General features: G+C 39.0%; 1 protein-coding gene and 1 pseudogene across 1 annotated transcript; one reads left to right on the top strand and one right to left on the bottom strand.

The window, feature by feature from the left end:
- Positions 1–8,915: 8,915 nt before the first annotated feature.
- On the top strand, positions 8,916–9,889 carry LOC116599775 (annotated as a pseudogene).
- Positions 9,890–13,894: 4,005 nt separating this feature from the next.
- Positions 13,895–14,845, bottom strand: LOC116599774 (olfactory receptor 52A1-like). The gene has a single exon (XM_032359751.1). It carries the CDS (start codon positions 14,843–14,845, stop codon positions 13,895–13,897), a length of 951 nt encoding a protein of 316 aa, XP_032215642.1.
- Between the last annotated feature and the right edge of the window lie 1,744 nt (positions 14,846–16,589).

Raw genomic sequence — 16,589 nt, 5'->3', positions numbered from 1 at the left:
TTCCAATAAGCTCAGCTACAGGCAAGTTTTCGAACGTTGAAGGCTCCCAAGGGCATGGAGGCAGATGGCCTCCCGGTGGTATCATGGTAAGACACTACTGGGAATTGGTTTCTAAGTCTTTACTCTTAACATCATAGTAATGAGAGAATCCAGGATTGGGTTGGTGGGGGCAAAAGAGGTGAATCCTCCTCAACTATTTCTGGAGCCTGTTCCTCAGCAGGATTGCTTGAGTCTCAGAAGTTTTGATTTTTTTCAATATCATATGTATGCATTAGAGAAAAAAAGGTAGTGTCTAGTCCCTTTATTTTAAATAAAGCCTTTTATCTATATTCAGGAATATAGTAGATCTCCACATCTGTCCTTCAGAATCTTAACAGATCATAAAGAAGCCTTAAGGGGATTCAATCATGTAGATCATGCAGATGGTTTTAACATCTTAGTCTCTCAAGGCTTTGTCCTTGGAATAGCTCTTTGTGTAGAAATGGTGAATGCAAAGTCCATGCCAAGGTGGGGAGTTGCAGTAAGGAGCCTGTCATTGCCGAGATCCAGCTGTGGGGTTAGCTGGGAGTCACCACCTCTTGATGACCTCCTTTAACACTCCATCCCTCATGACGGGCTCTCCCATACCCCCTCTTCTGCAATGTGCCCTGAGCATTGAGCAGGAGTTTCAGTAGTATGAGTTGGGGGAGGGTTCATCTGCTATCTGCCTGCTTTGGAAGCACATGTCCCAGCAACAGTAGAGACTCATGCAAGAGAAAACACAGATTAAGATAACAATTTTCAAAAGAAGTAACATATTTTTTTCTCCAAGAGCCCCAGGATCCAAACCACTGATGTATTAAGTTCCCTAGGCTGGGAGACAGATAACTCAGTGTCCTCAAGTAATTTAATAAAGATGATTTACTAGCAGACTCATGAGATATGAACATGCAACATTCTCTTTGGGTAATTTCACAGGAGAGCAGTGATAATATCCAAGTCCATGTTACTTCAGAGGACAGATGTTCCCATTAGAAAATTTTAGTATTCAGTAAAGACAGGCTTTGCTGACTATCATTTAATTTTGTCAAGTGAATTTAGTGGAGGCTTCTATATGTGCTATATAGTGTCCTCCAGGTCAGAGGAGGGAACAAAGACAGTGGCCAAATGATTGTACCACTGAAAAACACAATATGCACACCTGGCCTTGAGAGAGGGAGGTCAGCCCCTTTAGGAACTTAGCCAGGTGTGCATACCATGCGTGTGGGCTAGGTGAGACAGTACTGCCAGCTGGGAGAATGATTTGGGGTATGATATGCCAGACCAAGACCTCCATTATCTTCTCCTTTCTCTCAGAGGTGGGTGTTCCATTGCTGGTAGAGGATGCTTCCATAGTTCTGGCCCATAGCAGGACAATAGGATCCAAGTAGAGACTGAGTAGTTCCCCCTCACACAAAGCTGTGAAGTAACTCACCTACCCTGGTGGGAGTCCCCATGGCAAATTCCAGTAGGTAACACCTTTTCCAGGCGTGTTGACCTTGATGCTCTTGGCAACATAGCACGTTGATCCACAAGGAGTAGTGGAATGGTTGCTATCTCCTGCAATGTGCACAGCTTTATGATGTTGAGTGTCCTGGCAGACGTCCCCAGTCTCACATAGGGGGCAATAGGCCCTACTGGTTGATTATTTGATTATTCAAATGTATGAAAACCTGGGACAGTACTTTAGCCCACCCAGCAAAGATGGTTTTACTTGTTAATCATTTAATAAGCTGCTTTAATATTGCATTCTTCCTATCAATCCTGTTGCTTGTGGATTATAGGGGAGGATGGAACCTCCATTCAATGTCATGTTCTTTCACTTGGACTTGCATATGAACACCTTTGAAATGTGACCCTTGGTTATTGTGTATTTGGTGAGGGTGTCTAGAAATAACACTCAGCTTTTAAACTCCCCGTGGGTGACAGCCCTGTTTGTAGCATGACAAGGAAAGCTTGGGGTAGACCAGACAACGTGTCATATTTAGAAACCAAGGCATGTTTAGAACATCAACTCAGAGGAATGGGGCCAATATCATTAATTTCTTAATCCCTCACCAGTTGGGAGCTCTGGTGGATGGCCAGACTCCTTTGGCAGCTGCCTTGGGTGTTGCTCAGAAAACAGAGACTATAGGGCGCCTGGGTGGCTCAGTGGGTTAAGCCGCTGCCTTCGGCTCAGGTCTTGATCTCAGGGTCCTGGGATCGAGTCCCACATCGGGCTCTCTGCTCAGCAGGGAGCCTGCTTCCCTCTCTCTCTCTCTGCCTGCTTCTCTGCCTACTTGTGATCTCTGTCTGTCAAATAAATAAATAAAATCTTTAAAAAAAAAAAAAAAGAAAAAGAAAACAGAGACTATACTGTTCCTGCATTAATCAAGTCACTATTCCCAGGGCAATCTGTCATCCTTGGCAAAATGCCTTCCCACCTGACACTACAGTGCCTAGTTTTTCTTTGCAATCATATGCTGAATCTACTGCAGAGTCAGTTGCTAGAGTGTGTACCCAAGCTAGTGTAGCAGTTTCCTGATGGCCAGGGAATGTCAGCACCTTATGAGCTGGGAAATGGAACACAGGAAGGACTGCTGCAGATTCTTGCAGGTGAACCCAAATGTCTTTCCTTATATCCCAACCACACAAGGGCTTATTCGTGATCATCCATCTTCCTGCTTCCCATTCTTTAAGCTGTGGGGTTAGTCTTTTAAAGTCCAACTGATTTGTCGGAAGTCTAGGGTAATTACTATTAGAAATTTTCTTGTATTAGGGGTTGGATGGAGTGGGGCACATTGCCTTTTTCACTCTCATGACATCCTCCCCTTTATTCTGTTCACTTTCCCCCGATGCCACATTTATTTGTCCAAATTGGACCGTGATACAAGACCTCAAACTTTAATCCATGGCAGCCTGAACCTTCTTCTCTTTGCCAAATGACATGCTAAGTTCTTCAACTTATTACTCTGTTCTCCCACCTTTGTCTGTAGCCCCAAAACTTGCAGAGTAGTGTTCACCTGTATGTCCTTCTCTAAACTAAGATATTTCTCCAACTTTCTAGCTCAAGTTTTAGCCTCTCACTGGGCATTGGTGGCTGCCAGTTTGCCCACGGGGGATGCCTCCCCACAGTGGCCACCATGTGCTTCCCTTATTTGCCACAGTGCAATACATGTAGTTTCTCAAACAAAGGTATTAGACCAGCTGTTGTTTTCTGGGGTCCCATATTACTGTGTTGTACACAAGTATGTGGTATATGGGCCATGCCTCTCCACACAAAGTTTTATGGCCAACTCCATATTCTCCTGCCAACACCTCTTCTCCAGAACGCATTTCCTCTATCTCCTGGCTGGCTCATCAATTGTTAGTTCACAAACCGGACTAACCATAAATGGCAATGTATAACTATAGAAAGAGATAGGCTACACTAGACAAATAGGTGACTGGTTTAATAAGCAAGGGAGCGTACTCATCAGGCTTTTTTTGGGTGGTCGCAAGATGAGTAGCTCTCTTCACCTGTGCACAGGAATCTTACAAGTTTATGTAGAGGCCTTCATGGGTTTTGGTCATATACAGTATCCGGGTGGTCTCAGAAACACACTGCTCTCCCAAGACTGAATCCTTGGAGCAAGTCCTAGTGCAGGGATGGTGAGTGGAATGTATATTCCAAAACAGTGGAGTGAGTGAGGAGCCCAATTGCCTGGACCTAGCTCATGAGTTGATCACTGGCCAAATCCTCGTAATGACCTCCTCCAAAAACATGAACACAACATTGATAACAAAACAATTATATATATTATCTTCCTTGAACTACATCTTCCAGAATTCTTGTATATATTTCATGATTTTTTTCAATAAATGTCATGTGTGGTTTATCTATCAAAAATAGTACTGTCGTGGGGCACTGGGTGGCTCAGTTGGTGGAGCATCAGATTCTTGATCTCGATTCAGGTTGATCTCAGAGTTGTGATTTTGAGTACTGCATTGGTGTTTATGCTGGGTGTGGAGCTTAATTTAAAAAAATATATATAGAGAGAGATTCAACAATAGGACTTAAACCCTCTTTGCAGGGTAGTGTTCAGAGCAGTAGTTGTGTGTAATTTTAGCTTTCTTTTTTATTTATTTCTTTTATATTCCTATCACACCTCAGTAAGGAACTGATCTTCACATTTTTTCCCCTAATCAGTATAACAATAAAAACAAGACACATATCCAGGAACTAGAAAATGGTTAAGTGAATAATGGAACATGAAATTAAATATGTATTTTGTGACCATTAAAATTATAATTATGAATACCATAACATTAAAAGTAATGTCTTTACTGCATATTTTTTTCTCATAGGCTATTAGGAATTATGTATGTGTAATCAAGGCAAAAATCATTATGTAAAGCCAATGTGATTATAAATTTGAAAAATTTAGTGCAAGAAGCACATCTGTAAACTATATTTGACCAACCAGTATGTCTTTACTGAAGATAGTTTCAGAGTGAGACAAATTCCATTAAAGAAATTATTCTTTTTATTCCCTTTTCTCAAATCTTAAATAAAAATGTTGGGAAATTACCTCAGGATTTGATGCTATCTCTGTTCAAGATTCTGTTCCAGCATAAGTTGGGATCCACAGAGAATGCATGCACCACTGGGCCACTTTCCTGGCTCCTATGAGGTGGTGGTTCCAGATCTATTATATAGTTGAGGTGAGCTGAAAAGGCTTAAGATTATAAAAAGACAGGCCAGGAACTTTGGATGATTCAGGACAGGTAATATCAAAATAACACAAAACCTCAAATCTCCATCATTAATAGCATGGAGAATGAGGCCCAGAGGACTTCATAAAGGTGAAAGGGGTATGAAAGCCGAATAGCATTGGAAGATTCAAATGAGCCCTCAGGCAGTAAGAGTGAGGAAATCATGGGACGATGATTAGTATCTTCTATGAAGGAACTTCCTTATCAAATTAACAAGAGGCCATAAAATCATTTTTATTATGCTTTTCTCTTTCATTCTATCAGTCCTATCAATTTTGATTTGACTATGATGTTTCTTGTACCACGATTTTCCTTCTCTCCGGTAGCTTTACACTATTCCCATCTGATCTTTTCTCCAGAAATGGCAGGCAACCCAGCTGAGGTTTTCCAAGGATAACTAATGGCAGTGAGAACAAGGGACCAAAAAGTAGCAGCTCTTTGACCTCCTATTTAGTCAAATCCTAAGACGAAGCGGGTGTACACCAGATGCAAGGACAACCCAGGTTTTCTAATCAAGGATCTGAGAGTGAAGAGTTCTAGGCTGTGATACAGAAGGAAGCACTTGGAAAGAGAGGGGTTGTAAGTTTATTCTGTTTTTCCAATTCTGCATGCCCAGGAAGGCTAACTGCGTTTGTCCTGTTTGCTGAAGAGAGAAGCAGGAGCTTTGAGACTTACCAAAGAAAAATCAGTTCCTGTAGCTTCAAGGGGACCCAGAGAAAATAATTCCAAGCAGGTATTGTGCCACTTGGCTTCCGGGGAAATAGACAATATGACAATGTCCCAAACAGGATCCAGGCTGCCCCCTCCTTCATGTTCTTACTCCTTACAGCAGAATACTCAAAGGGCTCTGAATTGTTCATTCAGGACCCAGTCACTAAATCTCCAGAAGAAAGTAAACATCAAAGAACGGTGATTACAATGGTTGATGCCTATGGAAAGAAAATTTGTTTATTTATTTATTTTTTTTTTTTTAAGATTTTATTTGTTTATTTGACAGAGAGAGATCACAGGTAGGTAGAGAGGCAGGCAGAGAGAGAGAGAGAGAGAGAGAGAGGGAAGCAGGCTTCCTGCTGAGCAGAGAGCCCGATGTGGGACTCGATCCCAGGACCCTGAGATCATGACCTGAGCCGAAGGCAGCGGCTTAACCCACTGAGCCACCCAGGCGCCCTGGAAAGAAAATTTGTACAGAAGAATATTCTTTTGGTAATGGGTCTTCTGCATGGGCCACATAATTCCCTACAGTGAAATGTATGTGGAATTTCACACTCAATATTTCAATTGCTGTTCAGAGTTTCTAAATTTGCTTAATTTTTCTCTGTAGCTTTTCTTAAATTTGGAAGACTCTTATCAGATTTTCCTCTCTTTTAAATCATATACTTGTAATATTTTACTGTTCTGCCAGATCACCCTTCCTTTTTATTTTCATTATTGCCTTGCTCCTATTTTTCTAGAGGTTATTGTTGGTGTTATTTTAAAATTCTTAATTCAATGTCTATTTATTTTTCTTTTAACATTCATATAATAAAGCCAACGAACTCTATGAATTTACTACAAACGCACAATTAGCATTATGCCATGCAGATGACAATGTTCTCATACTTTACAATTTTACAAGGTCGTGTTGTTTTGAACTTGATTTTCTCTTTCATTGAAAAGCCAATCTGAAAAGCAAATTTAATTGAACAATGATGGGTGTGCTTTACTTGTCCTTTACATACTACTATCTCATTTCTAAACTGTTTTATTTGCTGAAATAAAGCAACTATGCAAAAAAATATTGAAATAAAGTATTTATTAGGCCAATTCCCAATTCCATTAACAAGTAATTTGGGATTTCCTTTTTTTTTAATTTAATTTTTTTCAGTGTTCCAAAATTCATTGTTTATGGATTTCCTTTTTTGTCTTTTTTTCTTATTCATTTTAAATTGAGTACTTTGCTTTAATCATAGCCTGATAGCGTCATAATCTATATGCCCATTGACTGGTTATATGTTGTTCATTCAACAAATACTTAAAGTGCATTTTTTTATGTGCTGGACATTCAGTAAATATTTCCCGAATTTGAATTTTTTTTAATTAATTTTTTTTAAAATTTTTTATTTTTTTTATTTTTTTAATTTTTTTTTAAATTTTTTATTTTTTATAAACATATGTTTTTATCCCCAGGGGTACAGGTCTGTGAATCACCAGGTTTACACACTTCACAGCACTCACCAAAGCACATACCCTCCCCAATGTCCATAATCCCACTCACTTCTCCCAAACCCCCTCCCCCCAGCAACCCTCAGTTTGTTTTGTGAGATTAAGAGTCACTTCTTATTCATTTTAAATGAGAAAGAGCAGCCTATGCTCACTGTTTCCCAACTCCAAAATTGAATGATGTTTATCAGTTCTCCCGGCCATCCTCTAGGCTGCAGAAGTAGTAATCCTTTTAATTCTTTTTAATCCTTTTTCTCTGACTACACCTGAAGTGGGTGTTGGAACCATGGCTCTGAGAAGTTCTGCATCTTCTATATATTTCTCAACAGAGTTGGAGTTTTCTGCTCAATCACCCTTTGGGTCATCTTTGGAACAGTAATCGAACCTGCGGTTTTCACTTTTATAAGCTCTCTCTTTCCTATATCTTCAGCAGGTTTTAGTTGCTGTGATTTCTGTCTCTCTAAGGTTATCATGTGCCACAATCATTGTCCTTGTGTATCTGGTTTGTAAACTGTCCTCAGAGTTAACAAACAGCAGGACCTGTGAGCATGCACACCTCAGCTCTCTGCTAGACCCCACAGCCTGCAAAACTCTGAATTCTGACCCTGTTGAATGGGAGGTTGGAGGAAAGAGGAGGTGCTTGAAGGAGGATTGAGACATTAACTGAGGCATGAGGATTATTGCCTGCTTCAAAAATTGTTTCCTGTCATAAAGAGGGTGGCTCCTAATTTTGTTTAATTTGAAGAGAAACAGGCAGATGTGCCCTGGCTTAGAACGTTTTGCTGTCACTTTTACCTCTCATTCCTTAGAAGAAGAACCTAGATTATATGAAATTAATATTATTTATTAATACATGCTAATTAGATGTAACATAGTGGATAATCTAGTAAAATTTAGGAAAGAATCTCCTGTTCTTTTCATTCTACAGTTTCATTGCCATATAAATCTGTTTAAGGAACAGTTCTGGACAAGTGAATTCTAAATGAAGTGAGGGAATTACAGTTAGAGTTCTGCTATGATAATTCCCATGTAATAGCAATTGCCCTAGAGAGCCCCTCCCAGGATATATGGAAAACAATGCCATACTTCTAAATAGATCAAGGAAATCAAAAGAAACATTAGAAAGTCATTTGAAGCAAATGAAAATGAAAATGAAACTTGTTAGAACTAGTGAGAAATCACTAATGCCTTACCTTTTTTTCTTCAAAAAGGAAAAATAATGCTTGTCTGTTATACAACTTTTTTTTTCTTTAAATAAGTATTGTTATAAAAAAGCAATACTTTGCTACTGTCTCCTTGGGTGTACAATTCCCAAATTCTGCTAACGGATTGGTTTGTAATATTTTGGACTTTTCTCACTGCTGTGGTATATACAAAGGATATTATTTAGGCAACCATATTATGTATAATACATAGAAATTTTCTTTTGCCAATTAACAGTGTATCATGGTGGTTTCACCAGTGAAGCTGATAGCACAAGGAGGCAGAGATAAAAGCTTAGGTCTCAAAAAACTACTTCATCTTCACCCACATACAAACCAAAGGACATTCTTTGATCTCTCAGTAGAGGCACTGATGTCTTCTGATTGTGAACTTGATTTGAGGTATAATTTTATCCTTATTTTAAAGGTCCAGAATGCTTCAGAACCAAGATTAAGCATCATAACCATGAATCCTCTGACTCATACAAGTGAAATAAATCTCCCGGTTTATTCACATAACTTTTATTGCAGTAATCACTAGGGAATGTAATCATTGGTTTGCATCAGTTTTTCCACTATTAGAATGTTAAATTCTAAAGTTAGAGTAGATTGCATCCTATTTATCATTGTCTCCTTAGGGTATAAAACATTGCCAAATATTTTATATAAATTAACAAATGAAAACATCAGTAAATGAATGGACAAATGAACATGAAAGAGTCTACACCATCCTACAACTGAATTCAGCCAGGAGTTTCCATCATGTCAAATGATATGAATTTCCATCCCAGTACTTTTCTTCTCCTTGGCACTCCAGGGATGGAGGCCATCCACACTTGGCTGTCAGTGCCCTTCTGCCTTGTCTACTTGGGAGCTCTCATGGGTAATTTTGCTATTCTATTTATTATCAGAGCAGATTCCAATCTGCATGAGCCCATGTTCTTCCTCTGTATGCTCTCTGTGGCTGACTTGGTCTCTCCACTACTGTTGTGCCCAAAATCCTCAGCATTTTTTGGTTCCACAGCAGGGAGATCTATTTTGAAGCCAGGCCTGCCTTGTATAAGTGTTTCTCATTCATTCACTATACAGCATGGCATCAGGTTTTATCTTGGCCATGGCCTTTGACAGGTATGTGGCAATCTGCGATCCTCTGAGACATTCTACTATCCTGACACATAGAGTCATCAAGAACTTGGGGCTGGCTATTGTCTTCTGTGGGGTTTTGCTCTTCAGCCCTCAACCCTTCATGCTTCGGTGGCTTCCTTACTATAGAACTAATATCATCCCTCACACTTCCTGTGAATTTATGGCTCTGATCAAGCTTGCTTGTGTGGAAACCAGGATCTGCAGAATCTACAGTCTGACTGCTGCCTTCTTCACTGGAGGTTTAGATTTCCTACTGATCCTATGTTCCTGTGTTATTATCCTTTACACGGTTTTCCATCTTCCATCCAAGGCTGCTCGACTCAAGACCTTGGGCACTTGTGGATCCCGTGTGTGTGATTTTAATGGCCTACACTCCTGCTTTTTTCACTTTCCTTACTCACAGGTTTGGTCAACATGTGGCTCCTCATATTCACGTCTTTGTGGCTAACATCAACCTCCTTGTTTCACCCATGGTGAACCCAATGATCTATGGTATTAGAACCAAGAGGATTAGAGATCGATTCAAGCTTTCACATTTCACAAATTCTGAAACAAGAACCTTTTCAACTATTCTTTCACTAAGTTGTTGACTTATAGAGGAAAAAAGAAAAATTAACTCTCCTTCTAAAAGCCCAATCCCTATATCTTCTACTTTTGATATTTAAAGTATTAATTATCATTGACTGGATTTTGTTCTTCAGAGAATTTCTTGGGAAATGGCAGATTTAGGTTATTTATTCCTAACATATTTGCCTGATGATCCAATATCTACACTACTATGTGCTCTTATCTGCCATGTTTGCTCCACAGGACTATTCTATTGTTCAGTCTTATCAGCTTAATCAGAGATATTTTACTGACTCATATCTCTGACTTTTCCTGTGTTGTTGTACATTTGTAGGTCTTCACTAACAGGAATGTTTATATCTCCTGAATGATAAGACTGAAGGCAGTTTAAATCTGTAAAATTGGAAATTGGACTGGTTTTGGCAAGATTTCTGAATGGATGGATGAAGAAATTGTCAGGATATGCTGTGTAGAGAGTTCTTCTTGGAATTTTTTTTCATGTAGTCTTATTTTACTCTGCATACCTATAATTCTTTTAAAGTTTTTAAATGAAATTGCTTCCCACAAACACTCTTCTCGAAGTCCTGATGATATCAAAAATTGTCCTACCATTTTTCTTTTATCTGTTTCCTCACTGTGGTTCAGGTTGACTCCGTTGATTCTTTGAAAATATCTGTAGTTGTCATTCTTTGAAGGTCTTGCATATTCTAATACCATCTACCCCCAATCTATATTACAAACAGGAGAATATTTTGTTCTGGTATTTTCTTATAATTTATCTTTCTTCATAATTTTTCTTTCTTAATAATCTTTCTTTATAATTTCTTTATAATTTACTCTTGACTGTGATATGCCTTTTTTTTCCTGTTTTGAAGTTCAATGACTCATATTTATATGGAATGTTGTGTAAGATAGTCAGTATTGTATGTAATACAAAGATTTAGGCTTCTTTAAGATCTATTGTTAAAACAGTTTTTTCATTAGTCCATATTAGTATATGTTAACAATTTCTGCTGCAGCTAGAATACCTCTTTCCATGTATATTTATTCAGGATCATGTCAGTTTTTACCTTGAAATTTTTATTTCTTCTTTCTGGACAAGTGGGTTATCAGGTGCCAGGTATAACATGACCACTTTTTTGCTGACTGCCATATGATTTCACACTTTCTCCCTTCAAAATAAAGTGCTAACTGTGTGTTCATATTTATTGTAGTCTAAATTTCTTTTATTATCCTCTATTACACATTGCCTTAGATAAGATATATATATTTGCATATATACAATTCTAAGAGAGGCAATAAAAGGTCATGTTTGAGACAACTGCTCAGGTTTGAATCTCCAAACAACCACTTACAAACTATGTTGTAACTTATGAAGATATGGTAGCTTTCTGCCTCAGTTTCTTCAATGATGATATGAAGACATTGACAGGAGTTATTTCAGAAAATAATCTTGACACTTTAAAGATTTTTCCTACATGTAATTAGGCTCCACTGGAATTAATTTATCAGGATCTTGAAAAGTCAGATCCTGGAAGTAAAAATGGTTCAGCAACTGTGTTTAAATTGGAATCAGGGAAATAGGAAATAACTTCACTGTTTACGGGTATATTTTTATTAGTTCTGCTGAAAAATGATGAAAATTTGCCAGTGAACATAGAAAAGAAGAAGATTCAAGAAAGAAGAAAAGAGTCCATTTAGAAATCCAGACTGGGGCACCTTGGTGGCTCAGTTGGTTAAGCAACTGCCTTCAGCTCAGGTCATGAACCCAGCATCCTGGGATCAAGTTCAACATCGGGACTCCCCTGCTCCGCGGGGATCCTGCTTCTCCCTCTCCTTCTACTGCTTTTACCTCTCCCTCTACTGCTTCTCCTGCTTGTACTCTCTCTCTCTCGCTCTCTTTGTCAAATAAATAAAGTTTTCTTTTAAAAAGCCAGAATAATATTCTCAGAATCATTTTCATATTCAGATTTATACTGAATGTACAGAGATATACTTAAGATAAAAGTGATGACTTTGGCTCATGATCCCACTATCATAGGTAAAGTTTTTTTGCCTGTGTGTTTTTTTTGTTGTTGTTGTTGTTGTTGTTGTTTTGTTTTCTGGATCTGTGTGTATGAATACTAATTAATATTGAAGAAGTGTCTTCAATTATTTCTAGATCAATTACAACACATTCTGGTAGTCAGGATGCTAGGCCACTAAACACATAATAGGTCAGCCAGCTGCATAATTAGAAAAGATTCACACAATGAATGTATGTTAGAATTCTACTATGGCCCAGTAAGTGCTGAAGATGTAGTAACAAACAAGGATGATATGAAGCATATGGGCTCTTTGCTTCATATAAGGTCCACCTAACAGAGAGAGGGCATTTTAGAAATTGCATAAAATAAATTATTTAATACATAAATTCAGTAAAGATTTTCACATTTTGAAAATGTGGTATAAAAATGGATGAGGTGGTCTGAGGGAACAAAAGGTAGATGTCTAGAGGGATAAAGCATTCGTCTCATGTTCCAGGTCTTATTGTGACCATACAAGGAAAAGAGATAACTTGATTATGTGAGTGAAGTAACAGACTTCTGGTTGTAGCAGGAATGACAGCTTTACTGTTCGTAACTCAGGAATTGTGCCTTACTGGCACAGAACGATATTGTGCACCATGCTATAAAATAATGTTAGACATGCAAGCAAACAACTGACTCAGCTGCTTAACTGGGAAAGATGACTCAGGCAAAGTTTCCCTCACCATGACTGAATTACTACTCATATCTAAGGACCCAAATCCAGAGAAAAGATTATGAAAGTTGGAGTGAAGGTAAATTTGTGCTGGGAGAAAGACTTACCTTCTCCACTTATAGACTATAAAATGGTCCTAGACATAACTGAGATAAAGTGAATGATAATGCCATTGGTATGGATGATGGTTACTGGCTAAACTAACTCGTTCCTCTTGGCTGGCATTAGGAAGGTATACCTGCAAGCCCATATACCAAAGGGCAACAGGCTTTGGCATTTATCAATAAGGGATATGTGTGAGGTCCCTGCCATGAGATAGGACAAATGCTAAAGGTACATACCAGACCACAATGCTAGACAGAGAGATAGGATATGAAACTGTGCATCAGTGCTGCAGTGACTCCAAATGCCTCAACAGCAGATCTGTGGGTTGGCTTTTACTCCACTAGAACTCCCACTCATGGAGAAATACCTAGAAACTTCTGCATCTCTCCCTGAGGGATGGAGTTTTTGTAGAACAGCCAGACTTCAAGGGCAGATGCAGAAGTGGCGGTGCCAGTTTGACCTGGTGATGTTCTATGGGCAACAGTGTTTATATCAGCGTCACCACTGTAGAGCTGGACAAAAACCTTTTAGTTGTGACTGTTATACTAGAATATTCTATCCTAGAGCTTAGCCAATATTCTCTGCTATCATATAGCAGGTGATATCCCATATCACATTGGGAATGCAGACATATGGAACTCCTCAAAATGAGAGGTCTTGAGTTGGTTTATTTAAAGTTTAAGTTAGGAAACTATGCATGACAGTTTCTTACTTTTATTGGAATTGACTGTGTGTTAAGATAAAATGTCAATAACGGTGGGATGCAACAAAAGCAGTGGTTGAAAAGAAATCCCAAGCTTATAATGTAAATATTCCAAAGGACAAAAGTTTGAAAATCAGAAAACTTTCTTATAAAAAATTAAAAGAATTATAAATTAAACAAAAAGGAAGACATTGATAAAGATAAAATTATAATTTAAATGCATGAATAGAGGTAATAGCAGGCTTAACCTGAACAGATTTTATTTCATCCTAGCTATAGTTTGTGAAATAAATGCCTTTTAATAAATGTCTTTAAGTTTGGGCATCTTGAAGTAAAGCCTCTAATAATGAACACAGCTGCTTAACTGGGAAAGATGATGCAGGCACAGTTCTCTACCTAGGGGTAGAGACAGAGTTCAACTTGTCTCTACCCCTAGGAAGTGAAAATATTCTCTCCAAGAACATAACCATTTAATAGTTTACTGCTGGGATTGATGATTCAGAAAAAAAATCTGTGCCACACGTTTACGGATTACCTTGTTTTTTACACCGTAAACAATAGGATTGAGTGCGGGTGGCACAAGGAGATAGATGGTAGACAGAAGAATGTGGGTAGGGGGAGCAACATGTCCAAAACGGTGGCTAAAGAAGGAGAAGAAGGCAAGAATATAAAATTCAAGGAAAACAAAAATGTGAGCTGTACATGTATTAAATGCTTTGAGCCGTGCCTCCTTTTGGTGTAGACGAAAAACAGCTTGGAAAATAAGGATATAGGAAATGAGGATAAAAATCATGTCAAATCCTAATATGGTAAAACCTACAAGGAGACCACACGTCTTATTGACTCTGACATCTTCTGCAGCTAACTTGACCACAGCCATGTGCTCACAGTAAGAGTGGGCAATTACAATGGAATGGAAAAGATGTAGTCTTTTGATTAAAACTGGTAAAATGCCAACAAGCACCATTGCCCGAATTGCCACAACCAGCACCATAGTAACCAGAATGAAAGGTGTGAGGACGGATGTGTGTCTCAGTGGATCACAGATGGCAACATAGCGGTCAAAGGCCATCGCCAACAGGATGCCAGATTCCATGCCCTGCAAGGCATGGATGAAGAAAAGCTGGGCTAAGCAAGCATCAAAAGTCATGGAGCAAGACCCAAACCAGAAGATGGCCAACATCTTGGGAGCAATGGCTACACAGAGTCCTATATCAGTGGCTGCCAACACTGCCAGGAAGATGTACATGGGTTGATGCAGACTGCGTTCTGCTGGGATGATGATCAGTAAAATGATATTTCCCAGAAGAGCCACCACGCATATTACAAAGAAAGAAAACCCAATCCAAAATTGCACGTGCTCTAGTCCAGGGATCCCAATTAGCATTACTGTTGTAGGGTCAATATATGACATGTTAATGGATGCCATGGAAGTTAGTGATCTCTCTTTTCACCATTAATTCTCATTCCTGTAGAAAAAGAATCGGAGTGGGAAGTGAAAATACACAGACCCTACTATTACTCAGACATATAGAGCTTTAAGAAATAAGTTCAGTACTTTGGATGACAGTTTGGCCACAGATTATTTGGAGGTTTAACGCTACATGCCAACATAGCAATAGCAAGTAATCCTACAAAACCTCCACTAGAGGGGCACCTGGGTGGCTCAGATGGTTAGGCGTCTGCCTTTGGCTCAGGTCATGATCCCAGGGTCCTGGGATTGAGCCCCGCACTGGGCTCCCTGCTCATCAGGGAGTCCACTTCTCCCTCTCTCTCCCCACTGTCCGCCCTGCTTGTGTCCTCTCACTCTCTCTGTCAAATAAATAAATAAAAATATAAAACAAAACAAAATAAACAAAACAAAACCTCCACTAGACTCATATGTGAACAAGGGAGAGTGTTAGGATTTCTGACATTTTTTGTGGAAATGGAAATCACAAGTCTGAGATCACTGATCTTTTGCATTTCCCATGACCTCTACACTCAGGTGTTTGAAACACCTTCTGTAGGCTTTCCTTCTTTATTTCCTTGTAGATATCAGTCCAATTTTGCTGTAAATGCAGATCCCCTCTGGGCATCTTGTGGACCTAGAAGAACCCCATTTCTCTTCTATGTGGGTGAGTACATAGCTAATGAGAGCCTTATCCTCAACCAATATTATTCCTGGTCCCGGGGAGCGGTTATAGATCCCTGAATCTGTGACATTGGCTCTCAAATGAGGATTGGTGGGAGAGAGTCTAGCTGTATATTTACTCAGTTTTCATCATAAAGACATTGAACAAATCACTGACAGGACATTAAGTGTGGCCCTTCAAGAAGATTTGAAGAGGGTGGTCTGTTGTCACAGGCAACCAGGGATGTTTAGTTGTCTGAATGAATTAAGTTCACTTAATTTCAAAGTGGATTTGTTGAGTGGAATAGGAAGTGTAGAATATGGAGGATGTTTTTTACAGAGGGGCTTAGGAAATTAGAAAAAGAATAGAGAAACATTTTAAGATGAGTAACAGCTAAAAATAAGACAGGATGCAGGCAGAAGCAGAATCGGTTTAGAGATACCATACTCCTGGATGAATATGATGTTTTCTCTTCACAAGCTAAATGTCAATGGATCACTCAGTAATCTGTGTGGAAACCCTCTGGTTTCACAGTGGGAGTCTTACATTCTTATTAATAACTTTACACTATACTATGACTCTGTATTAAGATTCTATACATTACACTATGATAATTGCTGTGATTTGAATCCTGAGGCACCTCTGAATATCATGAGCTAATCTTACAACTCCCTGTTTTTATACTTTTTACAGAATTGATCTGACTTCTCTCTTTTTTTTTAAAAGATTTTATTTATTTGACAGACAGAGATCACAAGTAGGCAGAGAGGCAGGCAGAGAAAGAGGAGGAAGCAGGCTCCCTGCTAAGCAGAGAGCCTGATGCGGGGCTTGATCCCAGGATCCTAGGATCATGACCTGAGCGGAAGGCAGAGGCTTTAACCCACTGAGCCACCCAGGTGCCCTGATCTGATTTCTCTTTAAGGGGATTCAAATTTCACTTTTAAGAAATTCATTTTTTATTTCCCAAGTATCTGTTGCATTAATCATTCTCTGATGGCTAACCTGGTTCACACTTTATACCAGTCTTTCCATGTCAACACATTGATTGAAATAACTCCC

The sequence above is a fragment of the Mustela erminea genome, chromosome 9 (assembly GCF_009829155.1).
Source record: "Mustela erminea isolate mMusErm1 chromosome 9, mMusErm1.Pri, whole genome shotgun sequence".
Classification (NCBI taxonomy): Eukaryota; Metazoa; Chordata; class Mammalia; order Carnivora; family Mustelidae; genus Mustela; species Mustela erminea.
The sequence above is the reverse complement of the archived record's forward strand: the minus strand, read 5'-3'. Positions and strand labels throughout refer to the sequence as shown.

Excerpts from the sequence above, each read along its gene's own strand:
- LOC116599774 (XM_032359751.1), bottom strand. The coding sequence starts at position 14,845 with ATGGCATCCATTAACATGTCATATATTGACCCTACAACAGTAATGCTA.